The 23,065-nt window shown below is 37.0% G+C and overlaps 1 protein-coding gene across 1 annotated transcript in view; it reads left to right on the forward strand.

The window, feature by feature from the left end:
- The window catches only part of arhgef2b (rho/rac guanine nucleotide exchange factor (GEF) 2b), an 81,915-nt gene that overhangs the window by 43,840 nt on the left and 15,010 nt on the right, over nucleotides 1-23,065 (forward strand). Inside the window, exons 2-7 of the mRNA XM_076078419.1 lie at nucleotides 18,987-19,149; nucleotides 20,115-20,182; nucleotides 20,285-20,348; nucleotides 20,590-20,716; nucleotides 20,933-21,036; nucleotides 22,773-22,916. Of these exons, the coding sequence (XP_075934534.1) occupies nucleotides 18,987-19,149; nucleotides 20,115-20,182; nucleotides 20,285-20,348; nucleotides 20,590-20,716; nucleotides 20,933-21,036; nucleotides 22,773-22,916 (670 nt within the window). The remainder of the gene's footprint in view (nucleotides 1-18,986; nucleotides 19,150-20,114; nucleotides 20,183-20,284; nucleotides 20,349-20,589; nucleotides 20,717-20,932; nucleotides 21,037-22,772; nucleotides 22,917-23,065) is intronic.

The raw sequence follows: 23,065 nt of genomic DNA on the forward strand, positions 1-23,065 counted from the left end.
TTAAACACGGAGATAACGGAACATTTTACATCTTTAAACACGGAGATAACGGAACATTTTACATCTTCAAACACGGAGATAACGGAACATTTTACATCTTCAAACACGGAGATAACGGAACATTTTACATCTTTAAACGGAGATAACAGAACATTTTACATCTTTAAACACGGAGATAACGGAACATTTTACATCTTTAAACACGGAGATAACGGAACATTTTATATCTTTAAACACGGAGATAACAGAACATTTTACATCTTTAAACACGGAGATAACGGAACATTTTACATCTTTAAACACGGAGATAACGGAACATTTTACATCTTTAAACACGGAGCTAACGGAATATTTTACATCTTTAAACACGGAGATAACAGAACATTTTACATCTTTAAACACGGAGATAACGGAACATTTTACATCTTTAAACACGGAGATAACGGAACATTTTACATCTTTAAACACGGAGCTAACGGAATATTTTACATCTTTAAACACGGAGATAACAGAACATTTTACATCTTTAAACACGGAGATAACAGAACATTTTACATCTTTAAACACGGAGATAACAGAACATTTTACATCTTTAAACACGGAGATAACAGAACATTTTACATCTTTAAACACGGAGCTAACGGAACATTTTACATCTTTAAACACGGAGATAACGGAACATTTTACATCTTTAAACACGGAGATAACGGAACATTTTACATCTTTAAACACGGAGCTAACGGAATATTTTACATCTTTAAACACGGAGATAACAGAACATTTTACATCTTTAAACACGGAGATAACAGAACATTTTACATCTTTAAACACGGAGATAACAGAACATTTTACATCTTTAAACACGGAGCTAACGGAACATTTTACATCTTTAAACACGGAGATAACGGAACATTTTACATCTTTAAACACGGAGATAACGGAACATTTTACATCTTTAAACACGGAGCTAACGGAATATTTTACATCTTTAAACACGGAGATAACAGAACATTTTACATCTTTAAACACGGAGATAACAGAACATTTTACATCTTTAAACATGGAGATAACAGAACATTTTACATCTTTAAACACGGAGATAACAGAACATTTTACATCTTTAAACGGAGAAAACAGAACATTTTACATCTTTAAACACGGAGCTAACGGAACACTTTACATCTTTAAACACATAGATAACGGAACATTTTACATCTTTAAACACGGAGATAACGGAACATTTTACATCTTTAAACACTGAGATAACGGAACATTTTACATCTTTAAACACGGAGATAACGGAACATTTTACATCTTTAAACACGGAGATAACGGAACATTTTACATCTTTAAACACGGAGATAACGGAACATTTTACATCTTTAAACACGGAGCTAACGGAATATTTTACATCTTTAAACACGGAGATAACAGAACATTTTACATCTTTAAACACGGAGATAACAGAACATTTTACATCTTTAAACACGGAGATAACAGAACATTTTACATCTTTAAACACGGAGATAACAGAACATTTTACATCTTTAAACACGGAGATAACAGAACATTTTACATCTTTAAACACGGAGATAACAGAACATTTTACATCTTTAAACACGGAGCTAACGGAACATTTTACATCTTTAAACACGGAGATAACGGAACATTTTACATCTTTAAACACGGAGATAACGGAACATTTTACATCTTTAAACACGGAGATAACAGAACATTTTACATCTTTAAACACGGAGATAACAGAACATTTTACATCTTTAAACACGGAGCTAACGGAACATTTTACATCTTTAAACACGGAGATAACGGAACATTTTACATCTTTAAACACGGAGATAACGGAACATTTTACATCTTTAAACACGGAGCTAACGGAATATTTTACATCTTTAAACACGGAGATAACGGAACATTTTACATCTTTAAACGGAGATAACGGAACATTTTACATCTTTAAACGGAGATAACAGAACATTTTACATCTTTAAACACGTAGATAATGGAACGTTTTACATCTTTAAACACGGAGATAACGGAACATTTTATATCTTTAAACACGGAGATAACGGAACATTTTACATCTTTAAACACGGAGATAACGGAACATTTTACATCTTCAAACACGGAGATAACGGAACATTTTACATCTTCAAACACGGAGATAACGGAACATTTTACATCTTTAAACGGAGATAACAGAACATTTTACATCTTTAAACACGGAGATAACGGAACATTTTACATCTTTAAACACGGAGATAACGGAACATTTTATATCTTTAAACACGGAGATAACAGAACATTTTACATCTTTAAACACGGAGATAACGGAACATTTTACATCTTCAAACACGGAGACAACGGAACATTTTACATCTTTAAACACGGAGATAACGGAACATTTTACATCTTTAAACGGAGAAAACAGAACATTTTACATCTTTAAACACGGAGCTAACGGAACACTTTACATCTTTAAACACATAGATAACGGAACATTTTACATCTTTAAACACGGAGATAACGGAACATTTTACATCTTTAAACACGGAGCTAACGGAATATTTTACATCTTTAAACACGGAGATAACAGAACATTTTACATCTTTAAACACGGAGATAACGGAACATTTTACATCTTTAAACACGGAGATAACGGAACATTTTACATCTTTAAACACGGAGCTAACGGAACATTTTACATCTTTAAACACGGAGATAACAGAACATTTTACATCTTTAAACACGGAGATAACAGAACATTTTACATCTTTAAACACGGAGATAACAGAACATTTTACATCTTTAAACACGGAGATAACAGAACATTTTACATCTTTAAACACTGAGCTAACGGAACATTTTACATCTTTAAACACGGAGATAACGGAACATTTTACATCTTTAAACACGGAGCTAACGGAATATTTTACATCTTTAAACACGGAGATAACAGAACATTTTACATCTTTAAACACGGAGATAACAGAACATTTTACATCTTTAAACACGGAGCTAACAGAACATTTTACATCTTTAAACACGGAGATAACAGAACATTTTACATCTTTAAACGGAGAAAACAGAACATTTTACATCTTTAAACACGGAGCTAACGGAACACTTTACATCTTTAAACACATAGATAACGGAACATTTTACATCTTTAAACACGGAGATAACGGAACATTTTACATCTTTAAACACGGAGATAACGGAACATTTTACATCTTTAAACACGGAGCTAACGGAATATTTTACATCTTTAAACACGGAGATAACAGAACATTTTACATCTTTAAACACGGAGATAACAGAACATTTTACATCTTTAAACACGGAGATAACAGAACATTTTACATCTTTAAACACGGAGCTAACGGAACATTTTACATCTTTAAACACGGAGATAACGGAACATTTTACATCTTTAAACACGGAGATAACGGAACATTTTACATCTTTAAACACGGAGCTAACGGAATATTTTACATCTTTAAACACGGAGATAACGGAACATTTTACATCTTTAAACACGGAGATAACAGAACATTTTACATCTTTAAACACGGAGATAACAGAACATTTTACATCTTTAAACACGGAGATAACAGAACATTTTACATCTTTAAACGGAGAAAACAGAACATTTTACATCTTTAAACACGGAGCTAACGGAACACTTTACATCTTTAAACACATAGATAACGGAACATTTTACATCTTTAAACACGGAGATAACGGAACATTTTACATCTTTAAACACTGAGATAACGGAACATTTTACATCTTTAAACACGGAGATAACGGACCATTTTACATCTTTAAACACGGAGATAACGGAACATTTTACATCTTTAAACACGGAGATAACGGAACATTTTACATCTTTAAACACGGAGCTAACGGAATATTTTACATCTTTAAACACAGAGATAACAGAACATTTTACATCTTTAAACACGGAGATAACAGAACATTTTACATCTTTAAACACGGAGATAACAGAACATTTTACATCTTTAAACACAGAGATAACAGAACATTTTACATCTTTAAACACGGAGATAACAGAACATTTTACATCTTTAAACACGGAGCTAACGGAACATTTTACATCTTTAAACACGGAGATAACGGAACATTTTACATCTTTAAACACGGAGATAACGGAACATTTTACATCTTTAAACACGGAGCTAACGGAATATTTTACATCTTTAAACACGGAGATAACGGAACATTTTACATCTTTAAACACGGAGATAACAGAACATTTTACATCTTTAAACACGGAGCTAACAGAACATTTTACATCTTTAAACACGGAGATAACAGAACATTTTACATCTTTAAACGGAGAAAACAGAACATTTTACATCTTTAAACACGGAGCTAACGGAACACTTTACATCTTTAAACACATAGATAACGGAACATTTTACATCTTTAAACACGGAGATAACGGAACATTTTACATCTTTAAACACGGAGATAACGGAACATTTTACATCTTTAAACACGGAGCTAACGGAATATTTTACATCTTTAAACACGGAGATAACAGAACATTTTACATCTTTAAACACGGAGATAACAGAACATTTTACATCTTTAAACACGGAGATAACAGAACATTTTACATCTTTAAACACGGAGATAACAGAACATTTTACATCTTTAAACACGGAGATAACAGAACATTTTACATCTTTAAACACGGAGATAACGGAACATTTTACATCTTTAAACACGGAGCTAACGGAATATTTTACATCTTTAAACACGGAGATAACGGAACATTTTACATCTTTAAACACGGAGATAACGGAACACTTTACATCTTTAAACACATAGATAACGGAACATTTTACATCTTTAAACACGGAGATAACGGAACATTTTACATTTTTAAACACGGAGATAACGGAACATTTTACATCTTTAAACACGGAGCTAACGGAACATTTTACATCTTTAAACGGAGATAACAGAACATTTTACATCTTTAAACACATAGATAATGGAACGTTTTACATCTTTAAACACGGAGATAACGGAACATTTTACATCTTTAAACACGGAGATAACGGAACATTTTATATCTTTAAACATGGAGATAACGGAACATTTTACATCTTTAAACACGGAGATAACGGAACATTTTACATCTTCAAACACGGAGATAACGGAACATTTTACATCTTCAAACACGGAGATAACGGAACATTTTACATCTTTAAACGGAGATAACAGAACATTTTACATCTTTAAACACGGAGCTAACAGAACACTTTACATCTTTAAACACATAGATAATGGAACATTTTACATCTTTAAACACGGAGATAACGGAACATTTTACATCTTTAAACACGGAGATAACGGAACATTTTATATCTTTAAACACGGAGATAACGGAACATTTTACATCTTTAAACACGGAGATAACGGAATATTTTACATCTTCAAACACGGAGATAACGGAACATTTTACATCTTCAAACACGGAGATAACGGAACATTTTACATCTTTAAACACGGAGATAACGGAACATTTTACATCTTTAAACACGGAGATAACAGAACATTTTACATCTTTAAACACGGACACAACTGAACATTTTACATCTTTAAACACGGAGCTAACAGAACATTTTACATCTTTAAACACGGAGATAACAGAACATTTTACATCTTTAAACACGGAGATAACAGAACATTTTACATCTTTAAACGGAGAAAACAGAACATTTTACATCTTTAAACACGGAGCTAACGGAACACTTTACATCTTTAAACACATAGATAACGGAACATTTTACATCTTTAAACACGGAGATAACGGAACATTTTACATCTTTAAACACGGAGATAACGGAACATTTTACATCTTTAAACACGGAGATAACAGAACATTTTACATCTTTAAACACGGAGATAACAGAACATTTTACATCTTTAAACACGGAGATAACAGAACATTTTACATCTTTAAACACGGAGATAACAGAACATTTTACATCTTTAAACGGAGAAAACAGAACATTTTACATCTTTAAACACGGAGCTAACGGAACACTTTACATCTTTAAACACATAGATAACGGAACATTTTACATCTTTAAACACGGAGATAACGGAACATTTTACATCTTTAAACACTGAGATAACGGAACATTTTACATCTTTAAACACGGAGATAACGGAACATTTTACATCTTTAAACACGGAGATAACGGAACATTTTACATCTTTAAACACGGAGATAACGGAACATTTTACATCTTTAAACACGGAGATAACAGAACATTTTACATCTTTAAACACGGAGCTAACAGAACATTTTACATCTTTAAACACGGAGATAACAGAACATTTTACATCTTTAAACGGAGAAAACAGAACATTTTACATCTTTAAACACGGAGCTAACGGAACACTTTACATCTTTAAACACATAGATAACGGAACATTTTACATCTTTAAACACGGAGATAACGGAACATTTTACATCTTTAAACACGGAGATAACGGAACATTTTACATCTTTAAACACGGAGCTAACGGAATATTTTACATCTTTAAACACGGAGATAACAGAACATTTTACATCTTTAAACACGGAGATAACAGAACATTTTACATCTTTAAACACGGAGATAACAGAACATTTTACATCTTTAAACACGGAGATAACAGAACATTTTACATCTTTAAACACGGAGATAACAGAACATTTTACATCTTTAAACACGGAGATAACGGAACATTTTACATCTTTAAACACGGAGCTAACGGAATATTTTACATCTTTAAACACGGAGATAACGGAACATTTTACATCTTTAAACACGGAGATAACGGAACACTTTACATCTTTAAACACATAGATAACGGAACATTTTACATCTTTAAACACGGAGATAACGGAACATTTTACATTTTTAAACACGGAGATAACGGAACATTTTACATCTTTAAACACGGAGCTAACGGAACATTTTACATCTTTAAACGGAGATAACAGAACATTTTACATCTTTAAACACATAGATAATGGAACGTTTTACATCTTTAAACACGGAGATAACGGAACATTTTACATCTTTAAACACGGAGATAACGGAACATTTTATATCTTTAAACATGGAGATAACGGAACATTTTACATCTTTAAACACGGAGATAACGGAACATTTTACATCTTCAAACACGGAGATAACGGAACATTTTACATCTTCAAACACGGAGATAACGGAACATTTTACATCTTTAAACGGAGATAACAGAACATTTTACATCTTTAAACACGGAGCTAACAGAACACTTTACATCTTTAAACACATAGATAATGGAACATTTTACATCTTTAAACACGGAGATAACGGAACATTTTACATCTTTAAACACGGAGATAACGGAACATTTTATATCTTTAAACACGGAGATAACGGAACATTTTACATCTTTAAACACGGAGATAACGGAATATTTTACATCTTCAAACACGGAGATAACGGAACATTTTACATCTTCAAACACGGAGATAACGGAACATTTTACATCTTTAAACACGGAGATAACGGAACATTTTACATCTTTAAACACGGAGATAACAGAACATTTTACATCTTTAAACACGGACACAACTGAACATTTTACATCTTTAAACACGGAGCTAACAGAACATTTTACATCTTTAAACACGGAGATAACAGAACATTTTACATCTTTAAACACGGAGATAACAGAACATTTTACATCTTTAAACGGAGAAAACAGAACATTTTACATCTTTAAACACGGAGCTAACGGAACACTTTACATCTTTAAACACATAGATAACGGAACATTTTACATCTTTAAACACGGAGATAACGGAACATTTTACATCTTTAAACACGGAGATAACGGAACATTTTACATCTTTAAACACGGAGATAACAGAACATTTTACATCTTTAAACACGGAGATAACAGAACATTTTACATCTTTAAACACGGAGATAACAGAACATTTTACATCTTTAAACACGGAGATAACAGAACATTTTACATCTTTAAACGGAGAAAACAGAACATTTTACATCTTTAAACACGGAGCTAACGGAACACTTTACATCTTTAAACACATAGATAACGGAACATTTTACATCTTTAAACACGGAGATAACGGAACATTTTACATCTTTAAACACTGAGATAACGGAACATTTTACATCTTTAAACACGGAGATAACGGAACATTTTACATCTTTAAACACGGAGATAACGGAACATTTTACATCTTTAAACACGGAGATAACGGAACATTTTACATCTTTAAACACGGAGCTAACGGAATATTTTACATCTTTAAACACGGAGATAACAGAACATGTTACATCTTTAAACACGGAGATAACAGAACATTTTACATCTTTAAACACGGAGATAACAGAACATTTTACATCTTTAAACACGGAGCTAACAGAACATTTTACATCTTTAAACACGGAGATAACAGAACATTTTACATCTTTAAACACGGAGCTAACGGAACATTTTACATCTTTAAACACGGAGATAACGGAACATTTTACATCTTTAAACGGAGAAAACAGAACATTTTACATCTTTAAACACGGAGCTAACGGAACACTTTACATCTTTAAACACATAGATAACGGAACATTTTACATCTTTAAACACGGAGATAACGGAACATTTTACATCTTTAAACACGGAGATAACGGAACATTTTACATCTTTAAACACGGAGCTAACGGAATATTTTACATCTTTAAACATGGAGATAACAGAACATTTTACATCTTTAAACACGGAGATAACAGAACATTTTACATCTTTAAACACGGAGATAACAGAACATTTTACATCTTTAAACACGGAGCTAACGGAACATTTTACATCTTTAAACACGGAGATAACGGAACATTTTACATCTTTAAACACGGAGATAACGGAACATTTTACATCTTTAAACACGGAGATAACAGAACATTTTACATCTTTAAACACGGAGATAACAGAACATTTTACATCTTTAAACGGAGAAAACAGAACATTTTACATCTTTAAACACGGAGCTAACGGAACACTTTACATCTTTAAACACATAGATAACGGAACATTTTACATCTTTAAACACGGAGATAACGGAACATTTTACATCTTTAAACACGGAGATAACGGAACATTTTACATCTTTAAACACGGAGATAACAGAACATTTTACATCTTTAAACACGGAGATAACAGAACATTTTACATCTTTAAACACGGAGATAACAGAACATTTTACATCTTTAAACACGGAGATAACAGAACATTTTACATCTTTAAACGGAGAAAACAGAACATTTTACATCTTTAAACACGGAGCTAACGGAACACTTTACATCTTTAAACACATAGATAACGGAACATTTTACATCTTTAAACACGGAGATAACGGAACATTTTACATCTTTAAACACTGAGATAACGGAACATTTTACATCTTTAAACACGGAGATAACGGAACATTTTACATCTTTAAACACGGAGATAACGGAACATTTTACATCTTTAAACACGGAGATAACGGAACATTTTACATCTTTAAACACGGAGCTAACGGAATATTTTACATCTTTAAACACGGAGATAACAGAACATGTTACATCTTTAAACACGGAGATAACAGAACATTTTACATCTTTAAACACGGAGATAACAGAACATTTTACATCTTTAAACACGGAGCTAACAGAACATTTTACATCTTTAAACACGGAGATAACAGAACATTTTACATCTTTAAACACGGAGCTAACGGAACATTTTACATCTTTAAACACGGAGATAACGGAACATTTTACATCTTTAAACACGGAGATAACAGAACATTTTACATCTTTAAACACGGAGATAACAGAACATTTTACATCTTTAAACGGAGAAAACAGAACATTTTACATCTTTAAACACGGAGCTAACGGAACACTTTACATCTTTAAACACATAGATAACGGAACATTTTACATCTTTAAACACGGAGATAACGGAACATTTTACATCTTTAAACACGGAGATAACGGAACATTTTACATCTTTAAACACGGAGCTAACGGAATATTTTACATCTTTAAACATGGAGATAACAGAACATTTTACATCTTTAAACACGGAGATAACAGAACATTTTACATCTTTAAACACGGAGATAACAGAACATTTTACATCTTTAAACACGGAGCTAACGGAACATTTTACATCTTTAAACACGGAGATAACGGAACATTTTACATCTTTAAACACGGAGATAACGGAACATTTTACATCTTTAAACACGGAGATAACAGAACATTTTACATCTTTAAACACGGAGATAACAGAACATTTTACATCTTTAAAGACGGAGATAACAGAACATTTTACATCTTTAAACACGGAGATAACAGAACATTTTACATCTTTAAACGGAGAAAACAGAACATTTTACATCTTTAAACACGGAGCTAACGGAACACTTTACATCTTTAAACACATAGATAACGGAACATTTTACATCTTTAAACACGGAGATAACGGAACATTTTACATCTTTAAACACTGAGATAACGGAACATTTTACATCTTTAAACACGGAGATAACGGAACATTTTACATCTTTAAACACGGAGATAACGGAACATTTTACATCTTTAAACACGGAGATAACGGAACATTTTACATCTTTAAACACGGAGCTAACGGAATATTTTACATCTTTAAACACGGAGATAACAGAACATGTTACATCTTTAAACACGGAGATAACAGAACATTTTACATCTTTAAACACGGAGATAACAGAACATTTTACATCTTTAAACACGGAGCTAACAGAACATTTTACATCTTTAAACACGGAGATAACAGAACATTTTACATCTTTAAACACGGAGCTAACGGAACATTTTACATCTTTAAACATGGAGATAACGGAACATTTTACATCTTTAAACACGGAGATAACGGAACATTTTACATCTTTAAACACGGAGCTAACGGAATATTTTACATCTTTAAACACGGAGATAACAGAACATTTTACATCTTTAAACACGGAGATAACAGAACATTTTACATCTTTAAACACGGAGCTAACAGAACATTTTACATCTTTAAACACGGAGATAACAGAACATTTTACATCTTTAAACGGAGAAAACAGAACATTTTACATCTTTAAACACGGAGCTAACGGAACACTTTACATCTTTAAACACATAGATAACGGAACATTTTACATCTTTAAACACGGAGATAACGGAACATTTTACATCTTTAAACACGGAGATAACGGAACATTTTACATCTTTAAACACGGAGCTAACGGAATATTTTACATCTTTAAACACGGAGATAACAGAACATTTTACATCTTTAAACACGGAGATAACAGAACATTTTACATCTTTAAACACGGAGATAACAGAACATTTTACATCTTTAAACACGGAGATAACAGAACATTTTACATCTTTAAACACGGAGATAACAGAACATTTTACATCTTTAAACACGGAGCTAACGGAACATTTTACATCTTTAAACACGGAGATAACGGAACATTTTACATCTTTAAACACGGAGCTAACGGAACATTTTACATCTTTAAACACGGAGCTAACGGAATATTTTACATCTTTAAACACGGAGATAACAGAACATTTTACATCTTTAAACACGGAGATAACAGAACATTTTACATCTTTAAACACGGAGCTAACAGAACATTTTACATCTTTAAACACGGAGATAACAGAACATTTTACATCTTTAAACGGAGAAAACAGAACATTTTACATCTTTAAACACGGAGCTAACGGAACATTTTACATCTTTAAACACATAGATAACGGAACATTTTACATCTTTAAACACGGAGATAACGGAACATTTTACATCTTTAAACACGGAGATAACGGAACATTTTACATCTTTAAACACGGAGCTAACGGAATATTTTACATCTTTAAACACGGAGATAACAGAACATTTTACATCTTTAAACACGGAGATAACAGAACATTTTACATCTTTAAACACGGAGATAACAGAACATTTTACATCTTTAAACACGGAGATAACGGAACATTTTACATCTTTAAACACGGAGATAACAGAACATTTTACATCTTTAAACACGGAGCTAACGGAACATTTTACATCTTTAAACACGGAGATAACGGAACATTTTACATCTTTAAACACGGAGATAACGGAACATTTTACATCTTTAAACACGGAGCTAACGGAACACTTTACATCTTTAAACACATAGATAACGGAACATTTTACATCTTTAAACACGGAGATAACGGAACATTTTACATCTTTAAACACTGAGATAACGGAACATTTTACATCTTTAAACACGGAGATAACGGAACATTTTACATCTTTAAACACGGAGATAACGGAACATTTTACATCTTTAAACACGGAGATAACGGAACATTTTACATCTTTAAACACGGAGCTAACGGAATATTTTACATCTTTAAACACGGAGATAACAGAACATTTTACATCTTTAAACACGGAGATAACAGAACATTTTACATCTTTAAACACGGAGATAACAGAACATTTTACATCTTTAAACACGGAGATAACAGAACATTTTACATCTTTAAACACGGAGCTAACGGAACATTTTACATCTTTAAACACGGAGATAACGGAACATTTTACATCTTTAAACACGGAGATAACGGAACATTTTACATCTTTAAACACGGAGCTAACGGAATATTTTACATCTTTAAACACGGAGATAACAGAACATTTTACATCTTTAAACACGGAGATAACAGAACATTTTACATCTTTAAACACGGAGCTAACAGAACATTTTACATCTTTAAACACGGAGATGACAGAACATTTTACATCTTTAAACGGAGAAAACAGAACATTTTACATCTTTAAACACGGAGCTAACGGAACACTTTACATCTTTAAACACATAGATAACGGAACATTTTACATCTTTAAACACGGAGATAACGGAACATTTTACATCTTTAAACACGGAGATAACGGAACATTTTACATCTTTAAACACGGAGCTAACGGAATATTTTACATCTTTAAACACGGAGATAACGGAACATTTTACATCTTTAAACACGGAGATAACAGAACATTTTACATCTTTAAACACGGAGATAACAGAACATTTTACATCTTTAAACACGGAGATAACGGAACATTTTACATCTTTAAACACGGAGATAACAGAACATTTTACATCTTTAAACACGGAGCTAACGGAACATTTTACATCTTTAAACACGGAGATAACGGAACATTTTACATCTTTAAACACGGAGATAACGGAACATTTTACATCTTTAAACACGGAGCTAACGGAATATTTTACATCTTTAAACACGGAGATAACGGAACATTTTACATCTTTAAACGGAGATAACGGAACATTTTACATCTTTAAACGGAGATAACAGAACATTTTACATCTTTAAACACATAGATAATGGAACGTTTTACATCTTTAAACACGGAGATAACGGAACATTTTACATCTTTAAACACGGAGATAACGGAACATTTTATATCTTTAAACACGGAGATAACGGAACATTTTACATCTTTAAACACGGAGATAACGGAACATTTTACATCTTCAAACACGGAGATAACGGAACATTTTACATCTTCAAACACGGAGATAACGGAACATTTTACATCTTTAAACGGAGATAACAGAACATTTTACATCTTTAAACACGGAGATAACAGAACATTTTACATCTTTAAACACTGAGCTAACAGAACATTTTACATCTTTAAACACGGAGATAACAGAACATTTTACATCTTTAAACACTGAGATAACAGAACATCCACATCTTCTCACAGGGGGAGGATCTGAATCCAGAGTTCAGGGCCTCTGTAGATCCAGAAACCACCAAACAGACAAGATGATGGAGACAATCAGTTCTATCAGTTAAATAAGTAGATGAACTCTTTCCCTTCTGTCACATGACTCAGATCAGTTACCTGTTACTCCCCTGAGTCTTTATTGTTACTGAGATTTTCTGGTTTCATGTTTCTGCCTCTTTTCAAACCTCATGTCCTCCTATCCTCCCTCCCCCTCCCCCTCTCTCTGTCTCATGACCTCACCCCCCTCCCCAGACAGTGGTCTCTTTATTTCTCTCCATCACTGAGCTCTTTATTTATTGACCAGCTGATCACTGGCTGTCACCAGACCATTGAACCTCTTCTACATATATATAATATTATTATTTAATATGTTTCACTTTCCTGAGAATCAAACTGAGAAATAATAAATAATATAACAACACACACACTTCCTCTTCCTGCCCCTCCCAGTTCAGAGAAGAAGTTAATGTGAAAAACAGTCAGAACAGAAAGCAGAAGTACAGGCAGAGAGAGAGAGAGACAGAGATTTTTTTGATTTTTAGAAAACCTTTATTTTCTTTGAACATGTTTCTTTATCATTTAAAACGGTTAAACAAAATAAAGTCCAACAAACATAAACTTGTCTTTGATTGTCTTTAGACTGTGAGATCTTATTCTCACTTAGCTCCATCTTTGTTCAGCTCTTTGTTCACTTTGTGAACTATCTTCTTCAGTCTGAAGCCTTCCTGCTGAGTGAGACCTCCTCTGTCCTTGCTTCTCATGTGAGCTCTGGCAGAGCTGGAGAGCTTCTCTTTGTCAGAGAGGTAGTCCTCCACTTTGGCTCCTCTCACATTCTTACTCCTCTTCAGAAACTCCTTTATCTCCTCCACGCTGTACACTGTAAATATGTCAGCAGCAGAGTCCTCCTCCAGACTGGATTCAGAGTCCTCTTCCAGACTGGACTCAGAGTCTTCCTCCAGACTGGACTCACACTCTGCCGCTCCTCCACTTTCTTTCGTTGCCACTTTCTTCGCCTGTGAGCTTCCGCTGTCTCCTCTCTGTTTCCTCTTCAGCTGAGGGGCTTTGAGCTGCTCCTCGTCTGCTTCCATGTCCACCTCCCTACCTGTCTCCACCTGTCCTCCAGCACTCTCCCTCACCTGCTGGACCTCACTTGCCCCGTCCTTCATCACCTCTTGTCCCCCACTTTTCCTCTCTTCTCTCACCTCCTGTACCCCACTTGTTTCCTCCACCCTCACCTCCTGGGTCTCACTTGTTTCCTCCACCCTCACCTCCTGGGTCCCACTTGTCCCCTCCTCCCTCCCCTTTTGGACCCCACCTGTCCCCTCCTGTCCGCCTTGCTTGTCCCCTCAGCCCTCCTCAATACCTTTCTGGTTCTGGTCTCTATGGGTTAGGGTTACTCTCACCTTGAACACTAGGTTGAGCCCCTTGCTCCTGTTGTTTGGGATCAACAGCAGCTGTCTCCTGTGAGACACCACGTGCTTCAGGAGAGGAGACCTGCACCCAGAGGACACTTTCTTCACCCCAGACACTATCCTCCCGTGTCTCGATAGTTCTCTGGTTATGTCTTCATCTCTGATGAACGGTGGGACGTTGGACACTGTTACCTTCACAGCCGGTGTGCAGAGACGGTACACGGGGAAGAAGTCATCGCCCACCTCGATCCCGTTGTCAATCACCACTTCCGCATTTCTGATGGTGTCTAAAAAGATGACCACGGCATTGTTCATTCGGGCAGCGGACTTCACGCTGCTGTGGCCGACAAGTTCACCCACAGCCAGGCTGCATTCCTCCACTGACACCGGGAACGTCGGCGGGATCTTTATGCCGTGTTTCCTCGTGAGGTCGGTCATGTCCATGGTGGCGTTTAGCAGCCGACAGCTCGCGCTGCTCGACTGCAACCACTCACAAAGACCCCAAAACCAGCTAAATGTTCACACAAACACCGTGAGAAACACTATCACATCCAACGTTAACTAGTGACGGAAAAATACCGAAAAAAATCAGTTAATCGCTCTCGAACATGCTCCGTCAACTTCACACTCCTTCCACTCAGAGAGAGAGAGAGAGAGAGATTTTTAAGAAACCTTTATTTTCTTAAAACATGAAAAAAACATTGCCATGGCACAGGGTAGGAAATTTACATATTTTTTTTTAGGCATATTAGGCAGTAGTCTACAGATTCAAAGTGTTTTCTTAGATTTTTTTAACAAAAAAACAAACATAAATCAGACAATCATATTCAATTTATTCTTATTTCTTTGTGGTTATTTATTGTTATTATTACATTTTTAAACAACTATTAACAATTATTAAGTCAACGATGCCTTGATTACATATACATCAGTCATTGTGTGGAATTATTGAGAAAAACATTTTTATAGCACCTTAAAAATTTTAAAAATGTGCCATTTGAAGGTACAAATTCAGTTCAGAGTTTTTACTTAGTAAAATATCTTAATTGACTGTCAGTCAGGTATTATTCATTAGCAACCCTCAAATCAAAGAATAAAGACACTTTACGCACAATTTAGGCGTATTTTCCCTTTAACTCACGAGATGCAGCATGTTTTATACTTAATGTGAATATAATTCATACTTTGTTGGCATCTTATTCTGAAAACCGGATATTCGTCTGAAGAAACCGGATGTTGTCTCACGTTAATCTTTCCGCTATCTTTGAAAGTCCTTCGCTCGCTCCCGATCTGTGCCGTTTGAATGAGTTTACCGTGAATGTCAGCATATAGGTGCACTAACATGTAAGTGTCTGCTGAGTTGACCACAGTCTCGCAGTCACAGGTCTGATGAAGAAGCGCTCCATTTATTTATTCGTTTACAAAGTTCGGGGGCATTTTTTGCCCCTCTCCTAGTGATATCAGGGGCAAAATGATATTTCTTGGAGTCGTGCCACCCTGGATGTCCATCTTGGCTCCGTTCACCAGCGGTTCTTGAAGCAGCCAGTGTGAGCACGTGGGCTCTGGTCTCTTATTCTCCATTAGCTCCATCTTTGTTCAGCTCTTTCTTTAATATCTGAACTATTTTCTTCAGTCTGAAGCCTTCTTGCTCTGTGAGACCTCCTCTGTCTTTACTCCTCATGTGTGCTCTGACAGAGTTTAAGAGCTTCTCTTTGTCAGAGATGTAGTCCTCCACTTTAGCTCCTCTTACATTTTTACTCTTCATCAGATAATCCTGTATCTCCTCCACACTGTAGCCTTCAGAGCTCTTACAACTGCCAGCCCTGCACTCAGAGAGCTCACTGTCAGCAGCAGCGTCCTCCTCCTGACTGGACTCAGAGTCCTTCTCCAGACTGGACTCATACTCAGCTGCTCCTATACTTCCTGTCGTTGCCACTTTTTTGGCCTGTGAGCTTCCACTATTTCCTCTCTGTTTCCTCTTCAGCTGAGGGGCTTTGAGTTGCTCCTCGTCTTCCTCCATGTCTACCTCACTACCTGACTCCACCTGTCTTCCAGTTCTCTCCCTCATCTTCTGGACATCACTTGTCTCCTCTTCCCTCACCTCCTGTGCTCCACTTGTTCCCTCCTGTCCGTCCTGCTTGTCCCCTCTGCCCTCCTCAGTACCTCTCTGGTTCTGGTCTTCATGAGAACCGTTTCCCCCAGTACAAGCTCTGCTCTGATGTCCTTCTTTCCCACAGCTGTAACATTTAAAATCATCAGTCTTTGCAAAGATTACATAATCAAAGTCCTCTACTGTGAGTTTGAACACGAGGTTGACCTCCCTGCTCCTGTTGTTGGGGATCATGAGGACATGTCTCCTGTGAGACACCACGTGTTTTAACAGCGGGGATTTAAAACCAGAAGACACTTCCCTAACCGGAGACACTACCTTCCCGTGTTTGGACAGCTCTCTGATTATGTCATCGTTTCTAATAAACGGAGGAACGTTAGATACAGTAACTCTTACTGCCGGTGAGCTGAGAGGGCAGGAAGTGTTCACCCACCTCGATCCCGTTCTCCAACACCACTTCCGCAGCTTCTAAGCTATCTAGAAAGATGACCACAGCGTTGTTCATCCGCGCTGCAGACTTCATGCAGCTGTGGCCAACAAGCTCCCCCACTGCCAGGCTGATTCCTTCACTGAACACCCGAACAGCGGCGGGATCTTCACCCCGTGCTTCCTGGTCAAATCCGTCAGGCTCATGGTGGCGTTTAGCAGCCGACAGCTTGCGCTGATCAGCTGCAAACCCCCACAAACAAAGACCCTAAAACCCCCTAAATGTGCACACAAACCCCGTGAACCCTACACACTACACTACACTACCATACCCAACATTACCCTGTGAAGAAAAATGTCGAAAAATCGCTAGTATCGCTCTCACAACCACGCTCCTTCAGCTCCGTGCTCCTTCCACTCAGAGAGAGAGAGAGACAGAGACAGGATCAACCAAAGTCTCAGATTCTACTTCCTGTTCATGACATCATCGTCATCATGAGGAAGGTATGAGACGTTTACACAGCAGACCTGATCAGAGCTACTCTCTTGACTCTACTTCTCTCTTGATTTATTACCTCAGTAAACATTGTAAACATGAGTTTATGGTCTCAATCTCTAGTTTCAAGTCTCCTTCAATACAGCATGATGTTCATTTAGTACATTATGGTCCATTTAGAGTCACACAGACCATAAAGCAGGGTACGTCCACAAACCAACTCCTTGTTTTGTTCACCAGGTTGTCATTAAAGATGGCCGCCTTGTTGGTTAACGTCACGTTACTGTGGTGATCCTTCCTAGCATGACTTTAAATCCTTTTTTAGATTCAGTCTGAATCACCTGACTCTGAGTTCATTATGAGGTCACAGTGCTGGTTTCTATCTGGACTACATCTCCCATGAGGTTGCTACTGCGAGAGACGTCTGTTGACGATGTTTAAAGTTCCGTTAAATGGAAGCAGCTGATTGGTTGTTTCCAGCTCGTCACTCCAGGACTTTTTGAACCTTTTTCCCAACTTTCCCATGATGCCCTGCTGCTTCCTGTTGTGTGTGTGTAACACGTCCGTCTGTCCTCAGAACAAGGAGAAGGTGCGTCTGAAGGAGCGAGAGAAGGAGGCGCGAGAGAGGGAGGCGCGTTACTCCAACGGCCACCTGTTCACCTCCCTGACGGTGTCGTCCACCACGCTGTGCTCCTCCTGCAACAGGAGCATCACGGCCAAGGAGGCGCTCAGCTGCCCAGGTAATACTAATATATCAGTATTTATACTGTGTATATATATATGTATATATATATATATATACATATATATATATATATATACAGTATATATAGTACTCAAACACACATTCATTCTCTTATTATAATACAGAAGAGGAGAATATGTAACACAATAAATGAAAAACATGTAAAAACAAACATGAAGCACAACCTGTGTGTGTGTGTGTGTGTAACAGATGGTGTGTTAATCCTCCTCACAATGAACAGATGTACTTCTTCAGATTTTCAGATTAACACACACGTTATCATGCGTTGTGATTGGCTGCTGAGGTTGAACCCTGAGAAGTGGGTCGAGGGGACACGTGTTTAATGTGTGTGTGTGTATGTGTGTGTTTGTGTATGTGTGTGTGACCACTGAAAACAGTGCAGTCTATTTTTTCCTCGTCTTTGCTTTTGTTTTTTTTCAGGAATGTTGACTTTAGATTTCTTTAGAGGTGCTTTGAGATCATAAAAAATGTTCTGAAGATCCTTAAAGAACTTAATGGGTCACTGAAGAGGTTCCAGGGTTCTAGTGGAGGTTCTATGGGTCCAGAACCAGAAACCAGCTGCAAAATCTGTTTGGTTTTAGCCGCAGGAATGTGTGACATACAGGTGTACTGTGACTTACGGGTGTACTGTGACGTACGGGTGTACTGTGACGTACGGGTGTACTCTGATGTACGGGTGTACTGTGACTTACCGGTGTACTGTGACGTACGGGTGTACTGTGACGTACGGGTGTACTCTGATGTACGGGTGTACTGTGAAGTACGGGTGTACTGTGATGTACGGGTGTACTGTGACGTACGGGTGTACTGTGATGTACGGGTGTACTGTGAAGTACGGGTGTACTCTGATGTACGGGTACACAATATGACTAACATTTTTCTGACCAGCTACCTGTCTCTCTCTCTCTCTGTCTATCTGTCTGCCTGTCTGTCCCTCAGCATGTAACGTCACCATCCATAACCGCTGCAGAGACAGTCTGGCCAGCTGTGCCAAGATGAAGCAACGGGTAAGAACTGTCTAACTGTCTTCACTGGTTACCTGTCCATCTCTCTAGCTGCCTGTCTCTCTGCCTGTCTGTTCTGATTGCCTGTCTGTCTCTCTCTAACAGCAACAGAAGCTGACGCTGTCGAGAAACAGTTCAGCTCTGCAGAACGTCACCATGCGCACCAAAAGTGAGTCAACCTGTCTGTCGGTCTGTCTGTCTGTCACATTGAAGGACACTATCCAGCTACATTGTGGGAATCGTAGGATCCAGTGTTCATTCTGTTTGTGTCTATCAGGATAGAAACTAGTGGTATTTGTTGGATTTATAATCGATCAGGTATCTGTGTTGCTTCTTTAAAGGTGAAGAAGAAGAGTATTTCTTCTTCTTCTTCTGTTCTTTAATCTTGACATTGTGTTTTGTGTCCTCAGCTCCAATGATGAAGGAGCGTCCCAGCTCGGCCATCTATCCCTCCGACAGTCTTCGTCAGTCTTTGCCCCGACGCGTTCGCTCCGGCCTCTCATTGGCTAAGAGCGTCTCCACCAATAACATCGCAGGGTGAGAGCAAGCTGCCACCTGATTGGTTGTTGGATGTATTTATCACTATATATAATATAAGGCCCACTTCATATTATTATTATTATTTTATTTGTCAATTTGTAGTTCAGTTTAATGTGTTTCTAATATTCTATTGAATCATTTCTACTGAGCGTACTCTCTCCACCTGTCTGTCTCACTCTCACCTGTCTCTCCCTCCACCTGTCTGTCTCTCAGGATGAGTGAGGAGTCTGTGGGTCTCAGGAGGATTCTGTCTCAGTCCACTGAGTCTCTGAACTTCAGGAGCAGGACTCTGTCCATGGAGTCTCTGACTGACGACGGTCTGTAGCTTTATATTTTTATATCACCTATGTAGAGTTTATAATAATTAATTATCTTATCAGCACATTATTAGGGCCCGAGCACCGACGTAGTTGGAGCGTAGGACCTATTGTTCTTCAAATGTTTTTTATTCTTCTTAATATTATTCTGCGTCTTTCAAGGGGAAAAAGAGGTGCTTGGGCTACACGTCCATTCTTCAACATTTGCACAAAATTCAGGATCGGTGAAAATTGAGTCGTTGGGCAAAGGTCGGACAAAATGACTCGATAGCGCCACCTAGAGTGCAGCCCCAACTTTTGGTTTCACCTAGCTGTATGAAATTTGGTAGGTATATGTAACGTGATGGGACGTACAAAAAAGCCTCAAAGAGGTATGTCCTAAACCCAACAGGAAGTCGGCCATTTTGAATTTCATGACCTTTTTGGACCATTTCAAGGCGTCATACTTTAACGAACTCCTTCCAGAGATTTGACCCGATCAACTTCAGATTCGGTCAGTATGCTCTTGAGACCTTGGCAGTGAAAAGTTACTCAAAGATCAAAAAGTTTTCGAACTATGTATCCGTGGCGTAGCGTCAAAAAAACACCATTCGCCGCGAAACAGGAAGTTGTTGTAACTCGGCCGTACATTGTCTAATCTGCTCAAATCTCTCATATGTCATAACATCCTGACCCAGAACACATCTATATGACAATTTAGAATCATAGTAATAGCGCCACTTAGTGGCAACTGGAAGTTGTAAGTTGTGTACTTTGACATCCTGCTCCTCACAGATTAATCAGATCCCTCTCAAATGTTGTCAGAAAAGCCTTAAGACCTTGATAATGCTTCATTGTGAAGATTGTAAGAAGTTATTGAAGGGCGGCGGATTGGCAAATTTCGATCCTTCGCCATGAATGAATAAACTGATGTATCTCGACTCCACATCATCAGATCTTTACCAGATTTCACATGTTTGATTAGACTCCAGTGCTGAAGACATCTGCAGGCCAATTTAGAATCATAGTCATAGCGCCACCTACTGGTAACAGTCAGTTAAAGTCTTTATACTTTGGCTTGTTTCTCTTAGTAGGTAAATCAGATCAACATCAAGTTAGTTCCACAGAAATATAATAATCATAATGCCAGTTCATGAAGCTTTTGATGTTTCGTCAAACGCCGTTGCCGTGGCAACGCAGTCTTCGCCGTAAAAAACGAAGGTAATTTTGAGAGGCTAAAAATACTCGAAACATCAGCAAACTTAGCATTCATATTTAAAGCCAAAAAGTGTAGCTACATATTATGATTTTATTGGTTCAGATTGCCAAGTCGGCTCAATAGCGCCCCCTACAAAATTTCGCCGATGCAGCCCCCGCAGTACGTTTGACATAGGTGTATGAAATTTAGTAAGTATATGTATCACATGGAGACTTAAAGAAAAGTCTCTAGAGACCATACTCTAAAATCAACCAGAAGTCGGCCATTTTGATTTTTGTGTGAATTGTTCATTGATAACTTGTCGCTATACTTTAATGAACTCCTCCTAGAGACTTTTGTCAGATTTTGCCTTTTCAAATTTGGTCAGTACAATCTAAAGACCTTTGCAATTAAATGATGCATTGTCCGTTGGTCGAAGACATTCGCGTCCGCGTCTGCCAGCGTCCCGCCAGTACCCCCGAGACGCGGGAAGGTGCGAGGTCCCGTACATCGCTGCTTGCAGCTTTAATTATTATTGTTGTTATTGTTGTGTGTGTAGGTGAGTGGTGGTGGAGCCCCCTGCTGGAGGAGCTGCAGGAGGAGGGCAGCTGTGTTCAGCTGGACAGCTGGAGTCTCGTTGTGGAGAAAAACTTTCTGCAGACGCTTCATAAAGATCTGATCAAGAAACAGGACGTCATCTACGGTATAAAAATATATATCATATATAAATAAGTAAATATGTATAAATATTTATATATTACATTACATTACATTACAGTCATTTAGCAGACTCTTTTATCCAAAGCGACTTACAATTCAGAGTCTATCACATTTCTACACCGTAGGCTCAAC

This window comes from Anarhichas minor, unplaced genomic scaffold, assembly GCF_050575085.1.
Source record: "Anarhichas minor isolate MPS153535 unplaced genomic scaffold, ASM5057508v1 ptg000066l, whole genome shotgun sequence".
In the NCBI taxonomy this organism is placed as follows: domain Eukaryota; kingdom Metazoa; phylum Chordata; class Actinopteri; order Perciformes; family Anarhichadidae; genus Anarhichas; species Anarhichas minor.